This window comes from Anoplopoma fimbria, chromosome 19 (genome assembly GCF_027596085.1).
Source record: "Anoplopoma fimbria isolate UVic2021 breed Golden Eagle Sablefish chromosome 19, Afim_UVic_2022, whole genome shotgun sequence".
In the NCBI taxonomy this organism is placed as follows: Eukaryota; Metazoa; Chordata; class Actinopteri; order Perciformes; family Anoplopomatidae; genus Anoplopoma; species Anoplopoma fimbria.
In genome coordinates this window covers 3,853,697-3,874,059 of record NC_072467.1, presented here as the reverse complement: position 1 = coordinate 3,874,059, position 20,363 = coordinate 3,853,697, and the positions used below count along the sequence as shown (strand labels likewise).

Below are 20,363 nucleotides of genomic sequence, written 5' to 3'. Positions count from 1 at the left end.
AATATTGAGTAAAGTATTTCAATGATTTATCATAATAATGGGGAAGGATGGAAAGATACAAGAATACTTTGCTCAAGTAAATAAACGTTCCTTTAAATACATTTTAAGTAAAAAATAAAATTTCTTGTCTAAAAACATATACAGATTTTTTAAAAAGTAGGTCAGTTAAAATGTACTCTGAGTAAATGTTACTGCCTTACATCTTTTAAAAGGTAAGCTTATTGTTATTTATAAGAATATTGTTATATATAAGAATATATTATATGTAATATGTGACCCATAAACTTAAAGAAGACATTTAAGTAACAAAATACAGTGCATTAACATGTTAACAAATGTACATCACAGCACAGAGTCTATATCTCCAAACCAACAAAACTGATTATTAGGTACACAGAAAAAACTAGTTTCAGTAATGAGAGAAAATGTGATTTGTTACTGCCATCCTTGAGTTGAACTATGGGACCGTTTGTACATGGTGATAGACCAACTGCAGTATTTCAGGAGCTCCAGCAAAATCTAACAAGTCTGTTAAAACAAAGGATTACTGTGACTGTCTTTCACAGAGAAATCTTTGTAATATTGTTGTCAGCTTTATATCAAAGCACTGTGTATGATATCATCTACAATATTATGTAAGTCTAAAAGTACTTTTCAGGTCAGACACATGGGGTTGCATAATGCTTGCTTTTCACGCTCATGAGTCTGATGTTGATGCATTCAGCGCTTTATCAATTTATTCACAGAAACCTGTAAATTACTTAGTTTGATCAAAAACTTTTATATTTTGCATGGTTTCTCCTGAAGTTGCCCACTTTGTGTCTCTTTCACAAACTCACACACACACACACACACACACACACACACACACACACACACACACACACACACACACACACACACACACACACACACACACACACAACAAAAACAGACCAGCTGGTCCTGAATCATTCTGACATCTGCATACAGTGTACAGGGACTTGTGTTGCTATATCAGGAGAGGCTCGGCTGAACTAACCCTTACCGGTTCTCAACCTTGTTTGCTGTTTGCTCGAGACTGACTGTAACTCACTTTTACCGTAATAGATTTCACCGTAATAGATTTTACGGTAGTAGATTTGCTGTATATTGATTTTATCTGTTCACACAATTAAAGAAAGCAATTCACGGCAGAGTGGCTCTAAGACAAATTTATTTAAATAACTTTCAAAATCAGCAATTATGAAAACATCTATTGAACTTACAGTATAGGAGTGAAGCATTTGTAAAAAAATAAGTCATTTTGTCAGTCCAAACACAATACATGATTATGATTACAGTTATATGGATAAGTAATAAGACTAGATTGAGCATGCTGTATCTTCTGTACATGGTATATAAATATTTACAGTCATTCAAGATGAATGCATTGTCGTCATCACCACAAGCAAACTATTTTGGTTATTTATTTTTTATCCATCCATCCATCCATTTTTTATATTTTCCCAATTCAAATATATGTAACAATATTATCTTCTATTCACTTTCATTCTATACTATTTGGGGATCCATTTTGCCGGTGAAAGCTGTAGGAAAGACCAGTTATCTGGTCAGCTCATCTCCAGTCGATCAAGTCAATGGATGCTATGTAAAATGAATGGTTTTACAGATTGCATGATCATTGTTATGCAGTGTTGCATGTTTATTTGAAGGCATTTTATCTGCAAACATGTCAGATGCTGGCAGATGAATGAAATTACATATTCACAACCTAATACTACTTAAAATTGCTAGTTGAACTCTTGAACTGTATATTTCAGAGTTAGTCTTTCGTTAACTCAGAGTTACATCACGCTTGATCATGGATTGATCTGTCATTGCAATTTTGCAGTTCTGTGTCATGTTCTGCTTCTTCATCCAACCGGAGAATACACACAGCTAACCCTGAATGTTTTTTTTAGCACATCCCTCACTGCTTTGCTGTCCTCACCACCCTCCCTCGCTCCTGTTTTTCCCACTCCCTCTCTCTTTGTTGTCTCCTGTTCCGATTCTTCTTCATTTCCTGTATGTGTTTCCATTTGCCAGCTCCTAAGCCTCGTCCTCGCACCCTTGATGGCTTCTTCTCCAGCCACAGAGAATCACAGTACTCCTCCAGAGAGACAAAGGGAGAGCTCATCACTCTCAGGTAGTCTTTATAACGCTGGCGGGACTCCACGCCGTGCCGTGGCTCCAACGCGGGGTCATCACTGGGCTTGGGCTTCCCATCCAGTTGTCCATGTGTAACAAGTTGCAGCGTGAGACGGAGGAGAGTGTGGGTGAAGTGTGTGTGCTCTTGAGCAACACAGACATACACACCAGCATCAGAGGTTTGAAGGGAACGAATCAGGAGACCTCGATCTGTGTGCAGGACACGATCATCCAGCCTGACCTGGGAGACAAAAAGAGACACGTAAGAGCTTCATCATAAATAATAAGGTCATGTGACTACAGCTGCCTTTGCTTAGTACAAAACATAACTTCTGAAATTCTGTATTGCTTTCATAAATTAAGATTTAAATCTTTACTATAAAACAACAAGAAATTCCCTACCCACAAACAGTCAATCAGAATGACTGCACATTGCCAAACACCAGCTTGATACCTGTTACCCTGTTAACACGCATACATGTTCACACCTGATTTGTATCCTAGGTGCGTTGGACATGGTAACGACCCCTGAAACAGGAAACATATTGAACTGGGTGGGGTGAGTGTCCCTCACAGCGTGGGGGGCCAGGGGTCTTTATGTGTTGTGGATGGATCTTTAGATGCATGATGAGTGTAAGCAGTAAGTAAAGGTATTTAGCAAAATAAATGGTGTGTGTGTGTGTCTTTGTGTGTGGGTTTGTGTGAGTGTGTGTGTGTGTGAGGTTGCATCTGCTTGTCATTAAGGTGTAAGGCTAAGTAGCGTGGTAATGTTTATGGTCCGCTCTTTTCATTCAGCATCCACCAGCATTCATCAGGTGCCATAGCCGCTGTCAGGTCCTAAAACAACACAGCTGTGTTCAGAGGACAGATCATTTGTGTGCATGACAGTAAGTGTGTGTGTTTGTGCATGTGTGGATGCTTCAAAAGCACACATCCCACAGCCCTGCTCTGACCCCCCAGAGGTGCTAGTGCATGTAGAAAACACTGAATATTTCCCTGTTTATCTTTCTATGGCTCTGTGGTGGTTTCCAGGGCTGACACTGATGATGTGTTGTCCAGCCAGAGGCAGACCCGCAGACCTCAGAGACCCTTGGATCTTGACCCTCACCCACATTAGACTTACTAGTCTGTCTCCCATCACATTCTCATTTCCTTATATACCTGACTGACTTGAAAAACACATGGGATAACGACATTAAATCTCACTTATGCAAGACGTTGGAGAGACCCACCCCCACTCACCATCCAAAATCAAGGCATCTGTGAGTAAATTGCAATGCCAGACATTTAAATTAACCCAGATGGTCTGTCTTTATTAGTATACCTGTGTGTGTTTGAGTGTGGGTTTGTGTGATTAGCCATTAAATGCAGCTTTTAGGTGCATTGCACAGAGCTCTGTGTTTGGAGGAACAGTTGCATGGAAATTAGCATGTGTAAAGAAGCGTGCATGCATGTGTATTGCAAGGAAACACCGCTTTTAATTATTTAATGAAGCATTGGTGTGGATTAGTGTGTAAAAAGCTTCAGCTTTAAGCAATCGTAATGCCAGTTAAAGAACCTCCCGCTTTTCTTATTGCAAACTTCTAATGGGCCTGCATTCCAGGCTCCAGGAGGTGAATACACAAACAGGCACTAAACATGCTGTGAGAAAGTCAGAGGAATCTCTTCCAGCTCAAATCTTTAATAGCCGACTTCTTATGAGGGGATAAGAGGAGGAAGTGTGTGTATGCTGAAAATAAGTGTTGGGGGTGGGTTGCAGGTGCTGGGAGCAGCTGGTCAAGAATGCCTTTATCAAAAGCCATAAAGTGGCAGAAAGTGTGGAGAGAAACAGAGAAGGCAGAGTAAGGAGCATGAAGGCAGGAATTAAGTGAATAGAGATTAAGGTGGGACTGATGAGGGAGGTTGAGGGACAGAAGAGGACAAGGGATGAAGGACAGGAGGAGACAGAGAGGGAAGAAAAGCACAGGGAATGAGAGGTTGACATGAGCCAGACACTTCAAAAATCACTCATTCATTTCCAGCTGTGAGAGCAGGTACCACCTTGTCCTGCATGAGGGAAGCCACACAACACCATCAGCATCTGTGCTGTAAGGGCCACTCTTGTAGGGCTGTTTTCTTTGTCAATAGTGATACACTTTGGATGGGTTGGTTTAATAATGCTGTGGTTTTTATATTCTTGCCAGTCAAGTTCCAGTTTGTAAAATGCAGATAATCAGTCTGCAGTTTTTTTCTGCGTGACACAGCTGCCGGTAAACGCAACATTAACAATGGGTGGTAATGATATAGAACGAGAGAAAAGGAACTTAAGAACTTAAAGGACAAAAGCAACAACAAAAACAAATGGCAGTCAGATCATGTCATGTACAAAGATGAGGAAATAGTCAAATAGAATCAATGACAAGAAAGCATGTGTTCAAAGTACCACGGCTCAGACAAAGACATTTTGAAAAACATGCCGTGCTACATAGTTCACACAACTATCTCTTCCATCATCTGAAAAAATACACAAGTGTGTTTCTTTGACCTCCAGCTTGGAGTGGTTCACTTGAACTCCTTTACTTTGTTTTGACTGTCAGCAGCATTGCTGGGGTTCAGCCGAGAAAATAATCGTTTAAGTGCTTTATCGTAAATATGAGCTTGCATGATAAGGAAGCAAAACGGAGTGAAAACTAACTAACTACTTATTTGTATAGCTAAAGAACTCATGCCTATCAGGAAACTGGAGAATGAAAACTTATTCATTACATTACAGTCATTTAGCAGACGCTTTTATCCAAAGGGACTTACAATCAGTAGTATATTACATATCATTCACCCATTCACACACTGATGACAGGCTACCATGCAAGGTGCCACCATCAGACTCTAACTAACATTCATTCACATCCAGTCCACACCGATGGCAAGCCTTCAGGAGCAACTTGGGGTTAAGTGTCTTGCCCAAGGACACATTGACTGCCGAAGCCGGGTATTGAACCACCGACCCTCTGATTGAAGAACTACCTTGCTCTCCACTACGCCACAGCCGCGCAAGTTTAAAACTCACAGTCCGAGTTAAGAAAATATTTCTCTCTATTACTACTTAACTATTTCTTATTTTTCCTTTTCACTTTGTAAGCCTAGTTTGTAGTCTGAAATTTTAATTAAATGCAAATTTTAGCCCATTAGTAGAAACAATGGATCAGTCAGTCATGTATAATTACTTTTACATCCAAGCATTTGTGTTGCAGTTTCCTTTTGTCCTTGGTATTCTGTGTCTGCCAAAGAAATACATTTATTTATGTGCTAAGCAAATGCTGTATTATAAACCTGTGTGTGCACAGTTCTTTTCTTTTCTTTTTTATCTTAAGGTACCATCTGGTCTCTTAAGGTTTCAATCAATATTAGTACATTCCTTAAGCACCAAAGTAGCATTTCTTTTTTGATATATCATAATAAATACTAACATAAGTCATTATGACAAACTTGTCTAAAAGTTTTTACCATACAGACTAGTCTGAGATCATTCCTTAGAAAAATTGTGAAATCCCCAAAATTGTATTGGGCTGCCAGTTAGACCTGGTTGTGGCTCTCTCCATCTTTTCATTGGCAGAGAAGACTTTGAGATACATTTTCTGTCACATAGAAATTCATTTTATGAACATGCTCCGACACAGCCCAACCTATTGGACGTTTTGCGAAAGTAAATACCAGTGAACTTTCTATTGATCCAACAGATACTCTACACTCCGTTTTATTTTCTTGGCTTCTGTGTCTATCACATGACAATCCTGAGGGAGGAAGAACTCCTGCATTCACTCCTTCATCACTTTGTGTAGAATACAATAGGTCACATATCATTGCATGCCTAGACACACAAACACAGAAAACTCCCCATTGTGTCCATTACCCCAAAACACATGGCTGTCCCAGGGGAGCGCTCTGTTATCATTTCTGCTGTGGGGTTTCATAAAGAAACACACACACACACACACACACACACACACACACACACACACACACACACACACACACACACACACACACACACACACACACACACACACACACACACACACACACACACCGGGGGAAATGCTGGGCTTTCTGCTGTGCAGGCCTATAAAGGAAAGGAACACATGGGTCTTTCGTGGCCTTTGCACCTGTCAGTTTGTTTACATTCACCCCTGAGAGAGAGGACAGGGGGCCAGTCGTGGGAGTAAATAAGTGTATCGGGAAGTGGGGAGAGAGAGGAGGAGTGAATGGGTTGAGTGGTAGGCAGGCCACTCGCAGTGGGTAGAGGAAGGTTTTTCTGTTTGGATAGGGGAGGGGAGGGCACTGAGGTGCTGAGTAAGCAGGTCTCTGTTGTCTCATTCAGGAGACGAGTGTCATCATCAATGAGTTCCTCTCCACACCTCAAATACAAACACATTAGACCTTCTCCCTCTATGTCCTTCTCTGTTGACCCCCGTCTCCCAGGATCTGAGTTTTAAAGTGACCTTGATCCAATGCAGTGAATAGTACAAATTTGTTTAACGGTTTTGAGAATAAACACAACATTTTTTAAGTAATGCTTTGTGTGAAGTCAGTATTTTATACAGCTTAATGCAAAATTTGTTTTCTGATCCACCATTTTCCATCCAGAACGCAATTGAAAGAATATATATTCTCCCCCGAACCTACAGGGGCCCACAAGGGTATAACAGCTGCCTTCATGAATACCTAATGAGAAAATAGGTGAAATGTAATGCAATTCTCATTTTCCCCCATTTTTTGTAGGGATAGATAATATCCCACCCACTCCGGCGGGTCTGGTTTAAGTCATTCCTCACCTTCTTCAAAACCAGAGGAGCTTCAGAAAATTTCAGAAAGCCCTGAACACTCATAAATATCAATAATGACCTTATTCAAGGAAGTAGTGAGACCCTTAATGGCTCCCTTATTACCTATAATCCCACAAAGGATGTGACTTTTGGGTATTCAACCTTGATTACACTATAAGCTGTGAACAGTCTCCTCTAGGTCCAAGCACTGCTTTATCTTCCCTAAGATAAGCAGGACCTGCAGCACTATGATTTGTGGCTCAAACTGTTGCTGATGGGTTCAAGGCTCAGACCTCATTGTAGATGAGGTTGAAGTAAAGTATGTTGTTGGATGCTTTGAAGTACGTATGTGAGGAAATGACAGATGCTGCAGTGACAAAAGTCGGTATTTGGCCTTGTAACTTCCCTGCTTTGTGACCTGGCATGAAGAAAATGTAACCCCTGAGGTACACTCAAGAAAGACAAATAGGTCCACCTTCAGGCTTCAGAGAGTGTGAAGTAAGAAAGAAAAGGAAGGATGGACATCATTTATGTTAGGAAGATGTGTCTACACGTGTGTCGACGAGTGCACTCTCTGACCTCCTCCCTGCGTTCAGATCCAAGTCTTTGTATGTACCATCGGATCTGAGCCTGTTGAGATTTGGGGATACACTCGAGGAAGGTGGAGTTGCTCTGCACCCCATAGAGGACCCTCTCCGCCACCCGTCCCCCGACAGGACCTAAAGAAAACACGACTGTTATCGATCCAAGAGTATTTTCTCTGGTTCTAAAAAAGGTACCTAATGCAGGTTTCCTCTAGCGACTGGTTGAGTGAATCGTTTATCCGTTCACTGGGTATGTGTTTACAGCTTGCAAATAAAAAACAGATTCAAAGGTCTACGTACTGTCCTCTGTGTCCCAGCATTGACTGGCAGGGTCTCCATGCTTGATGTCCTGTCTTCTGGCTCGCCTAAAGAACAAACACACAATGTTTTCAGCATTACAAGTTCATGTCCATTTTGAAAGAAAGTTCACCAATATCTTTTTTCTGACATGGTAAACATACCCTTAAATATACTGAAAGAAGTTGCCGGACAATTAACTCAAGCTGCATTTTTTCACAACCTCTTAAAATCTGCTTTAATGTGACCTTTGATTACCTACAACTCTCAGTGTCTTTCGCTAGTTGACACCTGTAAAACCTGTGATCTTGCCAAAAATCAGTTTATTTCAAGAAAAGTTCTACATTCACAGCCCATTTTTGAAGTGCACAAACTGACTTCCCTCTGTCTTGTTTCAAGATGTTGACATCTTCTTTCTATAACTAAATGCCCAAAACATTCGTCGCTCAGTTGGGCTCCTTCAGTTTTTACTGTTTTCTCCTCCTTCACTTCCTGTCTGTCCTTTGTACTTGGACATCTGTAGCCTCCACTCACTGACAGTGTGGAGATCAGCTTTCAAAGAGCAGTGGAGACCAAATGCAGGGCCTCCACTGTTCCACAAACCATAACAGCATCCCCACTGGCCAATAATATGGCAGCGTGACCTATGGATTCTGTAGAGCCTCGATTCGTGCAAGCGAGCATACAAACAAGAAACACAGACACACAAGTAGTACGCAAACACACATGCATTGCACCACCAGGACTCACTAGAAGAGTTCAATGACGGTAGCATTAAACAGCTGACAAACAGCTCTAACATTTCTCTAATCAATGCCCCAATGGACTAATACCCTGACGTGGAAGGGCATTAGTCTAAAATGTATTTTCTCAACATTTCAACTAAAGGTGTTAACTCTGCATGTTTCTTAGTGGTGATATAATGGATGATGTGAAGCAGTGTAAAACGAAAAGATTACATACAGCGAATGGACATAAACATTAACATTTAAGCACAAGTTACCTGGACTGTCCATATTCTCCCATAATTTTCACAACAAAGAAGTAAAACAGTTTCAGGAAAGGACACTAGACACTCCATCTTCTTTTATGTCCTTTAAATGTGCAGAGGGTTACAGCTTTGAGCTTTACCAATTCTACAGTTTCACTATGGATGTATGCATCTACTTGAAACAAAAAAGAATCAAAGTTCTCATGTTTTCGGTAATGCTACATAGTTTGCAAAGTGAATTTTCATGAGATTTGCATACCTCTTGGATGCAGGGATGTATCGTGAGCATGTGTGTCCATCCCAGGCGCAGTAGGGGTCCCGTGCGAGGCAGCATTCAGCACAGGCCTGGCCATACAGGTGACATCTACTGAGTGAAACCTGTGCTAGCCCCTCACTCGAACCCACGTAGAGCTGTTGCTATAGAGAAACAGACACCAAACTCGGCTTTAGGAAAATGTAAACATACAGATCAATATCAAGTTCCCATTTATTATCCACAAAGTCAATTCCTTCGTTAGAGTAAAAAAAAAAAAAACCTAAAGAAAGTGCAGCAACAGAAGCAGTCCATAAAACTGTACATTGATTGATTGGATGCAATAATAAATGAAATATTTCTTACACATATGCTCTATCTTAATAAAAATAATACTTATAACCTTAAACATACAAAATAGACCAGAGATTTAGGGATTCTCAATGTGAGGAATTGTTACAAATGTGACTCTAAGGATCTGCTCTGACTCGTCTGAAGGTTAAGGAGATTCCTGAACGGAACTTACAAACAACTAGCAAGCATGCACATACAGACACACGAAAGGTCAAACACTGCTGGAGATTAATGGAGGCAATGATTGGGGTTGAAGTGTCTACTGACACCCCTGACCCTAAGATAATGAGGCAGAAGGGGGAGAGAGAGCTACAAGGAAATGGGGAAGGCTAAAGAGAGAGAGAGCAACATTGAATAGATGAATGAATTGGGATAAAAACATTATGTCTTGAACCACATCAGGCACACACTGAATGCATGTGCATGAATGAAGGCAGAGGAAAAAATGTGGGAAACAAATGGATGAGAATGAGGTCGAACCTGTTTAGAAGACATCTCCATACTGAGGATGGGAGTGGGAACCTGCAAAAAGTAAAACAAACACATCAGCGTTGACGCCTCAATAAATACATATCGCTGGAGCACTTTTTAAGTAAAAACAACAGATTATTGATTAATAGCTCAGAAAAAATCCATCAGTGTTGCAGTTTGCAACAGAGGCACGATGAATATTTCACTGTCTAATGAGTCAACTGTCCCACCGAGGACAGATAGAGAACAGTTGGCATCATCTATCAAAAAGCATGGAGCGAATTCAATTTTGTGTGCTTCATTTTGTATTTCTATTTGTGTATGTATCTATGTTGCGCAAAGTACCTGGAAAACTTGAAGTTCTTCAAGAACCACTTCCTCTGTTGACCAATTGTCCTGAGTGATGCTCACCACCTTCAGAATTGAGCCGACATCTACGACAGAGAGTGAAACAGGATGCAGTAGGAGTGATTGGGATAAATCAAGCAAAACACACTACATAGAATTTTTTTAATTTTCGAAAGTGAATAATGTAAACCAATCAGGTATGTGTACTGTATTGTATTGTTTTCTTATCCACCATCTAAATTTAAACACTGGACAATTCCCAGACTTTGGTTTTAAGAACTTCTGTGTTAAAATGTGCAAGTGACCTGAGACAGGATAATGGATCCAATTGCAACCTTACATTTATCCATTTTTCCAACTGCAAGACCATAATAGCATCAGCAGAATCGGTTTAAGGCCAAGGACAATTCATAGTGATCTAGTGCCCTCTGCTGGTCAAATGTGGAATTTCAAGTGAGGGGAGAGGGCATGTGTCTCACCTGTTCCCAGAAACATGACCTCATATTGTCCATCCTCCGCCAAAACTCTGTCCACCACAATCTGAGTCAGGGTGTAGTCCACTCGGACGCGTGTGAACACTGGTCGGCCAGTCAGAGGGTAGACAGAGCGATACATAAGAGGATGTAATCGAATGAAACTGACCACCTCATCTGGAAAGTCTTTGGTGGTCTTGATCCTTGGATCATATGTCTTGCTGGGACACTAAAGGACGAAATAAAAAAAGGTTGATCTGTAAAAGTTTCACAATCATACGATGATTTTATTCCCAGATTGATTGTTTGTGACTATTTTCCCCACATTTCTTCAGTTGTTCATGTCTAACAATGTAATGGTACATGTCTCCCTCTGGTGGTCAAATATAGAACAGCAGGAGGCAAAGCCCATCTGGAACATCTGTCACTCCTACTCCCCCTTTCTGAGTATACTATTTCCATAACAGCTGTACACCTGAAGCATACACTTAATTCTCCATGCATTCTTTCCCTCCCCTGATTATGTTTTGTAAATGAAATGAAAGAGAATCTGATTAACATGTTGAGTAACTTCTATGAAGCCAGGGTTATGTCATACATCATGTGCAGATGAAAGCATGCATACCCTACAGCATCTTGAACATTTCAACCTTGAACCCAATGCTAGGCTGTGTTTATTTTTCTGTAATTAGCAAGAAAGTTGAGGATTTTATTCATCTGATTTGTGAAAAGAAAATCTAGCTAGGAGCGATTGAGTATGAGCTGTCAGTTTGTCTCTGTGCTTTTTGGTTGGCAACGCACCGTTCCAGGACGGGGATACGGTATCCTCCCCTCGTATTCTACCCATCGGTGGTCGGGCCCCTCTTTGTGTGCGTAAGGTCCATTAAACGCGGCCCTGATGTCGGCCATGCTGTACACACACACTGCTGAGCCAAGGAAAATGGAGCTGGGAACAAAGAGATAACAGGAGACCAGGTTAAGGCTATGGAAAAAAAGGAGAGGGTGTTGTAGTGGTGATGATGGTGTGACGAATACTGAACTTACCTGGAGGTGGTGAAGACTGCATACACTTTGGGGTTTTTGTCATCTCTGGTAGGGAGCAGAAAGATGTCCTCTAAAAGAAAGAGAGGAAACAACATGGAGGATATTTGTTTTTATAACCTTCATCTACACAGAAGAGTTTTTTTCTAACACCGTCCCACTACTGACATAATTGGAAGTGCACTCAGAAGATAAAACTCTGTTTATTGGCCCAGATTGTCACCATTTATTCTCACAATCACTTACGGAGCTCATCAAAGTGTGTGTCCACTCCATCTGGTCCAGGGATCGCACACACAAGTCTGGTTTTGAGGAAGGTGGTCCACTTATTGGTCAGACTCCTTAGTCCTCCCACATCATTCTGAAACACAACCACTTACACTTTAACAAAACCAGTCAGCATAGCACAGCTGTCAAACAGCTGTCTTGACCAAAAGACAACCACAATTAATAAATACACACTTTGCACTTAACCACAAACCCACTGTAATCTATATAAAGGACTTTAACAAAGAGACACACAGCATCGCAGCCTGACTCAGATTTCCTGCACTAATTGGGAAAATAAATAGTTGAACCGCATGCCTCTCGTATGGATCTGCTTACTTAACCAGCACAAAGGAGACCTTCTTGTTAGTATAATGACAGTCTGGAGTAATTGAAAGAGGGGAAAAAGAGAGAGAGGACGGAGAGACATCAAAGGGGAAGAAAAACAAATGGAAGTGCGGCATGTTTGAGGAGAGAACTAAAATCAAGTGAGGCTGTAGACTGATAATGCAGGTTGTATTTTAGCATATGAATTGCTGTTTTAAGTAGCAACCTTTGATTAAGCTATGGTAAGAACATTCAAGTGCACCTCTTTGTATTGCATAGAAAACTTAAGAGATCCTCCCAATTAAAGTTGGCCAGTGTACTAACTAATTGATATAGAAAAGACTGTTAGGGTTCAACACACACACTCAAACTAGTGATTAAAAAATGTAAGCACTTAATGATGATGTTTCACAATGTTGATAATCTTCAAAGAGTACTGAAGTGCCTTAGCTCCTCTTTTACATACAGGGAAAAACACTTTACAAAGTACAGGAAAAAATACAAAGACCAAAAGATCGATGGCTGTGATCCAGAGGAATCTCCTTCCAGTCTGCCTTACAGCTTACTCCCAAGTCATAAATAGGCTGAAAGCTTATTTCTAAGAATGTAGCAACAGTCCTCTGAATGCTTATAGCAAACTGCTGTGTGGGCTACTCCCATTTGGAATTACTAATGGTACGCTGTATGGTATACAAAAGATCCACAATCATGAATCTATTCGCTCCTCAGTCAGCTGTGCAGTGCCATCCAAGCTTAAAGTTGTTTTGACATGTTGTCAAATAAAACTTAATAGGCACTGAACCAGGATTACAATTCGCAAATGTCTTGCTGCATCTCACAATTGAACATAGAGAAAATTAGTTTTGGGTGTGTGGCATTATGCTTTTAGCATAGACCTTTAAACCATGACTTGTGGCTCTTGTTGCATTAAAGGCTGAATGCTCTCACTGTAAATTGCATTGGACAAAGACATCTGCTAAATTAACATAATCTCACGTAATGTATTGGTACCACTCAAAATATTCTTTCTTTACCACACTTTTAATTAAGATAAATGGCAAACTTTTGAGGAAAAGAATTATGGCACAAAGATCAACATTGATTTCCGTGTCAAAATAAGCAGCAGCAATAAGAATGCACAGTCAGCAGAGCACAAAGGGGCTAAAAAAAAACACGATCTACTGCCCCGGATCGACTCTTTCAGAAGACCACAAAAGAAGAATGTATCAGAAAAGCCTCCTCCTGGGGGACATAAAACACTTCTGTAGAGGCCGACACAAAGATCCTTATCCGATCAGAAGGCTGTAGGAGTTATGACACTACACTCTTGTACTTCTACTGTCTTTCTCTATAGTCCCACAGTGTTGCCCCTACTCTGTCATCCAAGCTACATTTCTTTAGTTGGAGTTGTCACTCTTCCATCCCCTTCTTTCCTCCCTACCTGTCCGACCTCTGTATAACCTCACACTTTCTACACCACTCTTGTGTAATATCTCACTTTGCACACACGAGCCACTCGGGAGAGGATGCTCTTGTCATTTCCTTCCCACGACACCTCACGGAAGAAGAAGTATATCTTGTCATCATCTGGATTGTAGGTGTCTGCAATAGGATGAGCAGATATAAACCTGGCCTCTAAAGACACGGAGAGAAAAAAGAGAGAGAGGGGAGAGTGTTAATATAAGCCAGGTAATGGATTTGCCATATGCTGTAGCATTGAGGTGGCATTAACACTACACTTAGCACATGGTTATTTACAATCTTGCTCTTTATATACAGAAAAGTCTGATTTATTACAGTTTTTATTTACTAAGCTAAAGCTCGAGCTGCACACAAATCTTCAACTTGACGTAAAGTTTGATACATGGACTAATAAAGTGTCTTCCAGGATATTTAGGTTAGGTCAAAAGCAGTTTTGTTTACCTTTCTATGTTTTCAGCCTGTCTGGCAATATGTGTTAAGCAGCAGTGTGGCATAGAGATCATCTTTAACTGGAACACCCAGGCTTAAATATCTACCCTGATCCCCAGTGTTTGAAACATTTATCAGTTAAAAGTATCTTTTGGGGGGCAGCGGAACAAGCTGTAAGCACACAACATTGACATATTACCACCTTATAAAGTTGAATAAGTAACCCTAACCCACTAACACAGTGAGCAGATATTAGCATTCATTTTGAGTCGTGTTTTTGGAGACCAAATGAATGTAAGACTAATGATAACTCTCTGTCTTGCCCTGTTTTGGTCTACACCAACAACAAGGAAAAATCTGTCCGTTTGGCTGCTTAATGTTCCATTGTGTTCAGAAGCTAGAGGCAAAGGATCTTTGTCTGCTCTTTGTGGCTGGACAGGTAACATACAGTGGGTTTATCAGACTTTTATTTATTGGAAACAGCTCCCTGCTGGAGCTGTAAATTAGGTTGAACTTGAAAAAATTGAAGTTGCTGTAAAACAAAAAAGTTGAAAGATAATATACCACTCCGTAGACCTGAGGGGTACTGCAGAGTTGGGTCCCTTTGATTGGCAGGTTTCATTTACATACGGTCATTTGAGCTGTTGATATAAAAGTTTTGATTATTGCAGCTCTAAAGGACAAGACAAGAAGAACAAGGATGATAAATACTGCACGTGATGTAGGAAATAGCAGTGGGGAAAGGAGAGAATCAACAGCATGTTGCCATCAGTGTCCTGATTCATGAGGGAACTAGTCCAAAGGCTTACAGCTAGTGTTGCAGTGACATTACATCAACATTAGCTCAATCCCTAGAAGCGGAGCCAACCACCAGAGGGTGATTCCCCGACTGGAACGGCTTAATGTACGACTGCTAACACAGTCGACAGAAGGTCAATGTTAGTCCTGCCGCACTGCAAAGATGTTTCACAGGCTCACAGGAACAGAAACACTGCAAGATGTGCTCTTTCTCTCTTCCCGCACCGACACAGGCCGTACACACACACTTAAAGAGAGAGAGAGAGAGAGAGAGAGACATAACGACTCCAAACACCGCTGACTGTGTGGTTGTGAAATGTGGAGGCCATGTGTAGGGATTTAGACCCCGGTGACAACAGTTGATACACGACAACCCATCAGTGGCTGTAAAACACCCGAGACTGGAGATGTATACAGAGAATGAAGACGCCCTCTTCAGTGATGGCTCTGCATGCCTGTGTGTGTGTGTGTGTGTATGTGTGTAAATGTGTGTGTGTGGCTATGCGGTTATGTGACTAAGAACTTGAATTTTTTTGGCACACTGTAAATTCCCCCGTAGGTGTGGTCCCTGTTCAGCTATGGCATTCATATAAAAGTTCCAGCTAAATGAATAAGTGGGCTGTTTCCTCCACACTGGAATGTCAATAACCATCCTGAGGGGCACAGAGAGGCTCTTTGTACCAGTAGAGAGGCTGGAAGTTTAGAGGAAAAAGCACCAACAACTTTTGAGAGCACTCAGCGTGCTGTTATGGATATGTGCAAGCATGTGTGTACCATTGATCCAGTATTCTTCAGACATGTCCGTGCGTATGTAGTGCTGGTCAGGTGGAGGGCCAAGGGAGCGTGTGAACGTTGTGTCTTTGCCCAGGAAGTCTGATGATGTGCCCGCATAAAGGTACTGATCTGGACCAATTAAAGACACAGGTTAATCAATAACGACATTAAAATATGCAGAAAATAAATCAGCACATATAGAACATTTTAATACTTGGAATTAAAAGTCAAATAGCAGTCATTTAACATGAACACCATAACAACAAACAAACCATTTGACAATTTACAATATCTTTTGGCTTTTACCATTCCATGTGCTTCCCTCAGTGAACCCATATACAAAACAGAGACTGAGGAGCACGTCAAGAAACAAACACATGACAGAGATTTAAAGCTCAACAGCACTTGCTGTTTATGGGGCTCTGCCAAGTAAATGTGTTGTTGACTGAGAAATCTCTGCTTGCCTCTTTCTTGAGCAAAAAAATAAAACATTTACTCAAACAACTGAGTGGAAACTTGATGAGAAACATCATTTATTTCAGGGTAAATGGTGCTGTGCAGCAATACAATTCTTGTCCACAAAAGATAAGGCAGGCAGAGGACTGGCAGAGTGTTTTGTATTATTGCTGTCATTACCTGTGAGGACTGAGGTGAACGGCTGCATGGGATCAAATGGACATTTTAATCTGCCAGACTCTACTGTACTAGACAGCAGTTGGAACACACCATCCTGAGAGAATAAAAATGGATTTAACGTTAAACTTGCACAAAGTTAAATGCAACGCCAGGACTCACTCATATCTACTTTACCTCTCTGTGGCCAGTGACTTCAATGAAAGCACAGGTGGGGTGGAAGGATCCCGTCCCACAGGCATACAAATGTGTCCGATTGTAGTTGTGGAGGACCCTGACAAAGTTAGAGCATTCCAACTAGGACAAGCAAGGCGGCAAAGGAGCAGGGATTAGCTATTATAGGCAGCGTAACATAACTGTATATTATAACAGTGTTCAGATAGACTTCAGAGATCTAGAAGTGACTTTCTTTAGAAAAACTTACATTTGCATTTTTGCCTGCCAGTTTGCACATATCCACTCTGTCTCTGGGAGCAGGCCAGTGTATCTAATGACAGATAAATAAAAGGAGAAAAACGTCACATCTCATTATGTAGAATGCCAGTCATAATACTCCTGTTTAGCATCTCTACACTGGCTACTTGTGCACTTTAAAGTGGAATATAAGATTTTATGGATCACTTGAAAGGGTACTGCTGAGTAAGCTCCTGACCCTCCAACCTGATATGAGACTAAATGCAGACTAAGATCTCCCAGAATGCCATTTTATTGGCTCTTAAAGGCTAAAAACAAGAGGGGACCAGGCCTTTGTCATCAGGGCCCCTAAAGTCTGAAACAAACTGCTAGAGAAGTTCAGCCAATCCAGTTCTATGTTCTCTATCAAATCCCATTTAGAGACACAAAACGACATAATATTTACCGTAATTATTCTTGATTCTGTTTCAACCTCAAAAATTTCCGCTCCTTGCCTCTGCGACATTTTGTGGATTATTGAACAACTGATCTCAGTTGTTCAATAATCAACACCTGCAGGTGCTGGTACGAGAGAGCAATGGACGCACAACATCCATTGTGACTTCAACGTACCCAACCATGTCCACACATGTGTTATAACAGGCTTATGTGCTTAGCGTGTTACCTCCCCTAAATCCTACCAAGGAGAGCTATCGCCAAACGTATTCATGGGTCCACACAGCCTGCATACACATGCAAACACACCAGCACAAATTTTAAAACATCTCATGATTCCAAATCAATGCATGCCTCCGAGGAATTCATACGTAAAACAATGTTACGTGATGTGTTGACTGAGTACGATGTGGGGCCTGTGAAGGGCTTAAACTGGTTTTGAAAGCCAGAATTTGAAGTGATCAGTGGCATTGTTTTACCACAGCATATGGGGATATTTAAAGACTGTGGTCAAAAGTTTACAACATAGCAGCTATCTCCTTAATATCAAGGTATAAACAACTAGAATGTTTGCTAGAAGAAAATTTGGTTATCTTTTAGCACCTGAGGGTCCCTTTTGGAGGTTTGCTTCTTCATTAACTGAAACACAAAGATTGCTTTTCTAGATTGTAGTCTCTGTCAAGGGCTGATCCCAGAGGTCAGATAGAATTCGACTGTTGGTGCATATCTCCCTGGCATCAGTATCAATAACAGGAAAAGCAACAAAAAGGCAACACTTTGAGAGAGTTAAAACAACCAGATAAAAATCTAATAAACACACACTCACATCCAACAAACTTTAACATATGGCATCCGTCCAATTGCATCTATGTGTTTGTGTAAGTGTGAGCGTGCGTACTCTGTGTATGTCTATGTACTTGTGCGTGTGTGTGTGTGAGACCTCCATCATGACCCTGACCTCGCCAGACAGACAGTTTCAGACTGCTGTTGACTGAGAGGTGAGCTCTTCTCTAAAACAATACACGGCTGAGTGCATTTCAACTTAGCAACCCAGTAATGGAAAAAAAATACCTTACGTCACCTCAATTAATGGCAAGACAGGTATGTGTCACGAGCTGAAGCATGGGCTGTCTCTATAATAATGAGCTGCTGACGGCAAATAAGAAAGGTTACTAGGATGTCTCAAATGACATTAGATGATGGAGTTTGGATGTCTGCATTGTGGATCATTTACTGTGTGTGGAAGAGAAACTCCATCTCCTGTCGACACTTGAATTTCTTACAGCACAATCCTCCAGTCAGAGGGTGTGAGGACTCTTAAATCTGCTGTACACATTTCAATGTCTACCTAAACAACCTCTCAAGTATAGCAAATGGCCTGAACAGCTACAGACTCAAAAGTTGCAGTTTATTTACTGCACTAAATTAATTCTTTGCTACGTTTTTCTGTCTGAGGTTGGAATCTTCCTATAAGCCTTCTACTGTGTATATAATGGTCACATTCTACAGTGCTCTTCACGGCATAGTGTACCTTTCTGGGGGCTCTGGCCAGATTGTCAGGGTCAAGCAGGTAGATGTGATCCCTGGCTCCCAACAGAAGACGACCTCTCTCCTCGTCCAGCAGCAGTGAGTGGGAGTGCAGGCCATCAGAGGGTCCCATAAACAGAGATACACTGCCGGCTTGCAGCAGTTCTGGCCCAGAGAGAGAGCGACAGACAGACATAGATACAAACACAGATATTAATAAATCCACACAGTACAGTGTATATATATATAGAGCTTACAATTAAAAATGCACAAATCTGGCATTGAATTACAGAATGTTAGAAAAACTATTTCAGCAGCACTACGCTGTCAATCTGAATGTATTCTCTTCAGTTCACACACACCGAAATCCCAAAGACAAGCACTTGGTTTCCTCTACTGGTGTCTTGGCTTGACTTGAAACTTGCCTAATCCTCTGCAGTTTACCACTTTGGCTACAAATGCTGATGGAGAAGAGATAAAGTACCAGAACACTACTTCAGTGGATGCATTGTCAGATACCTTCCTCAGGGTATTTTCATAGCTACCGCATTAACCATGAAGATGTCTCTTTTAAAAAGGAGTTGGCAGGTTTACTTATTCTAAAACTACCTGTCTCTCTACTGGTACTTTCCTGCCTTGACTTCATTTTCAGATGACTGAACATTTTTCTAAACATGAGCTGTGGCTGCACCATACGCCTGTCATAGGTAACGTGACATTAGATTGTGATAAGAGCAAGTGTAATACCTGTTGCTCACACATTAGATAATGGTTCAGTTTGCTGTTGACTTTTACATGATTTATAGTTATAGCATTTTGAATTAACTGAATATAAAGAGTCAAAATATACTGTAAACATGCCCATTATTGTGTTAGTATTGGTTGGACTCCCAGCTACCATTTCTGGGAGTTGAGCACTGACTACTTTCTCAGCTCAGCACTGTGTCCTTGATCTCCTTGATCTGAGGAAATCTCTTCTATCACCAGGCTCTTTTCAGTTTGCCAGGATAGCAACATGCTTTGAATAAACACTGGCTCAATGTGGGGGAGTCCTGTGGGAGTCACTCTGAAAGGATTGACATTGTGATTACCCTCTTGGTGTGAAGGATTGGAGAGGTTACCAACCCTCAATATTTGAACTTCTAGGACCCCTCCACACCACGCAATCGTGCTTAATACCTCCTCCTATACACAAGCTCACACACGCAGCACCCCCACATGCTCGCATCTCTCACCCCCTACACACACTCCAGCCCCCAGCAGGCTAAACCTCACAGAGAGATTATGGCCTGCTAGCCCTTGGCTAACGCGAAGCTTCTCTGCAAACACGTAGCATTATGAGACATGAAGAAACAGCCTGCTTAGATGTTGACGCTTAGCATAGTGATCACACCTTTCTCCAGAGAAGAGAGCCCCTCATCCCCCTCATCAACTACTGATTAGCTCCTCTGCTGCAGCTCTGAGGCACTCTCATACACACATTTATTTGAGTAC

General features: G+C 41.3%; 1 protein-coding gene across 1 annotated transcript in view; it reads right to left on the bottom strand.

The window, feature by feature from the left end:
- Window positions 1–1,185: 1,185 nt before the first annotated feature.
- sema3d (sema domain, immunoglobulin domain (Ig), short basic domain, secreted, (semaphorin) 3D) overlaps window positions 1,186–20,363 on the bottom strand; it is a 29,321-nt gene continuing 10,143 nt past the window's right edge. The window contains exons 3-18 of the mRNA XM_054619376.1: window positions 18,874–19,034; window positions 16,918–16,980; window positions 16,671–16,790; window positions 16,497–16,590; window positions 15,861–15,989; window positions 13,876–14,012; window positions 12,030–12,144; window positions 11,787–11,856; window positions 11,544–11,688; window positions 10,749–10,971; window positions 10,267–10,355; window positions 9,931–9,972; window positions 9,103–9,260; window positions 7,856–7,920; window positions 7,551–7,690; window positions 1,186–2,410 (exon numbers count right to left, since the gene is read on the bottom strand). Of these exons, the coding sequence (XP_054475351.1) occupies window positions 1,952–2,410; window positions 7,551–7,690; window positions 7,856–7,920; window positions 9,103–9,260; window positions 9,931–9,972; window positions 10,267–10,355; window positions 10,749–10,971; window positions 11,544–11,688; window positions 11,787–11,856; window positions 12,030–12,144; window positions 13,876–14,012; window positions 15,861–15,989; window positions 16,497–16,590; window positions 16,671–16,790; window positions 16,918–16,980; window positions 18,874–19,034 (2,210 nt within the window). The 3' untranslated portion in view covers window positions 1,186–1,951. The remainder of the gene's footprint in view (window positions 2,411–7,550; window positions 7,691–7,855; window positions 7,921–9,102; window positions 9,261–9,930; window positions 9,973–10,266; window positions 10,356–10,748; window positions 10,972–11,543; window positions 11,689–11,786; window positions 11,857–12,029; window positions 12,145–13,875; window positions 14,013–15,860; window positions 15,990–16,496; window positions 16,591–16,670; window positions 16,791–16,917; window positions 16,981–18,873; window positions 19,035–20,363) is intronic.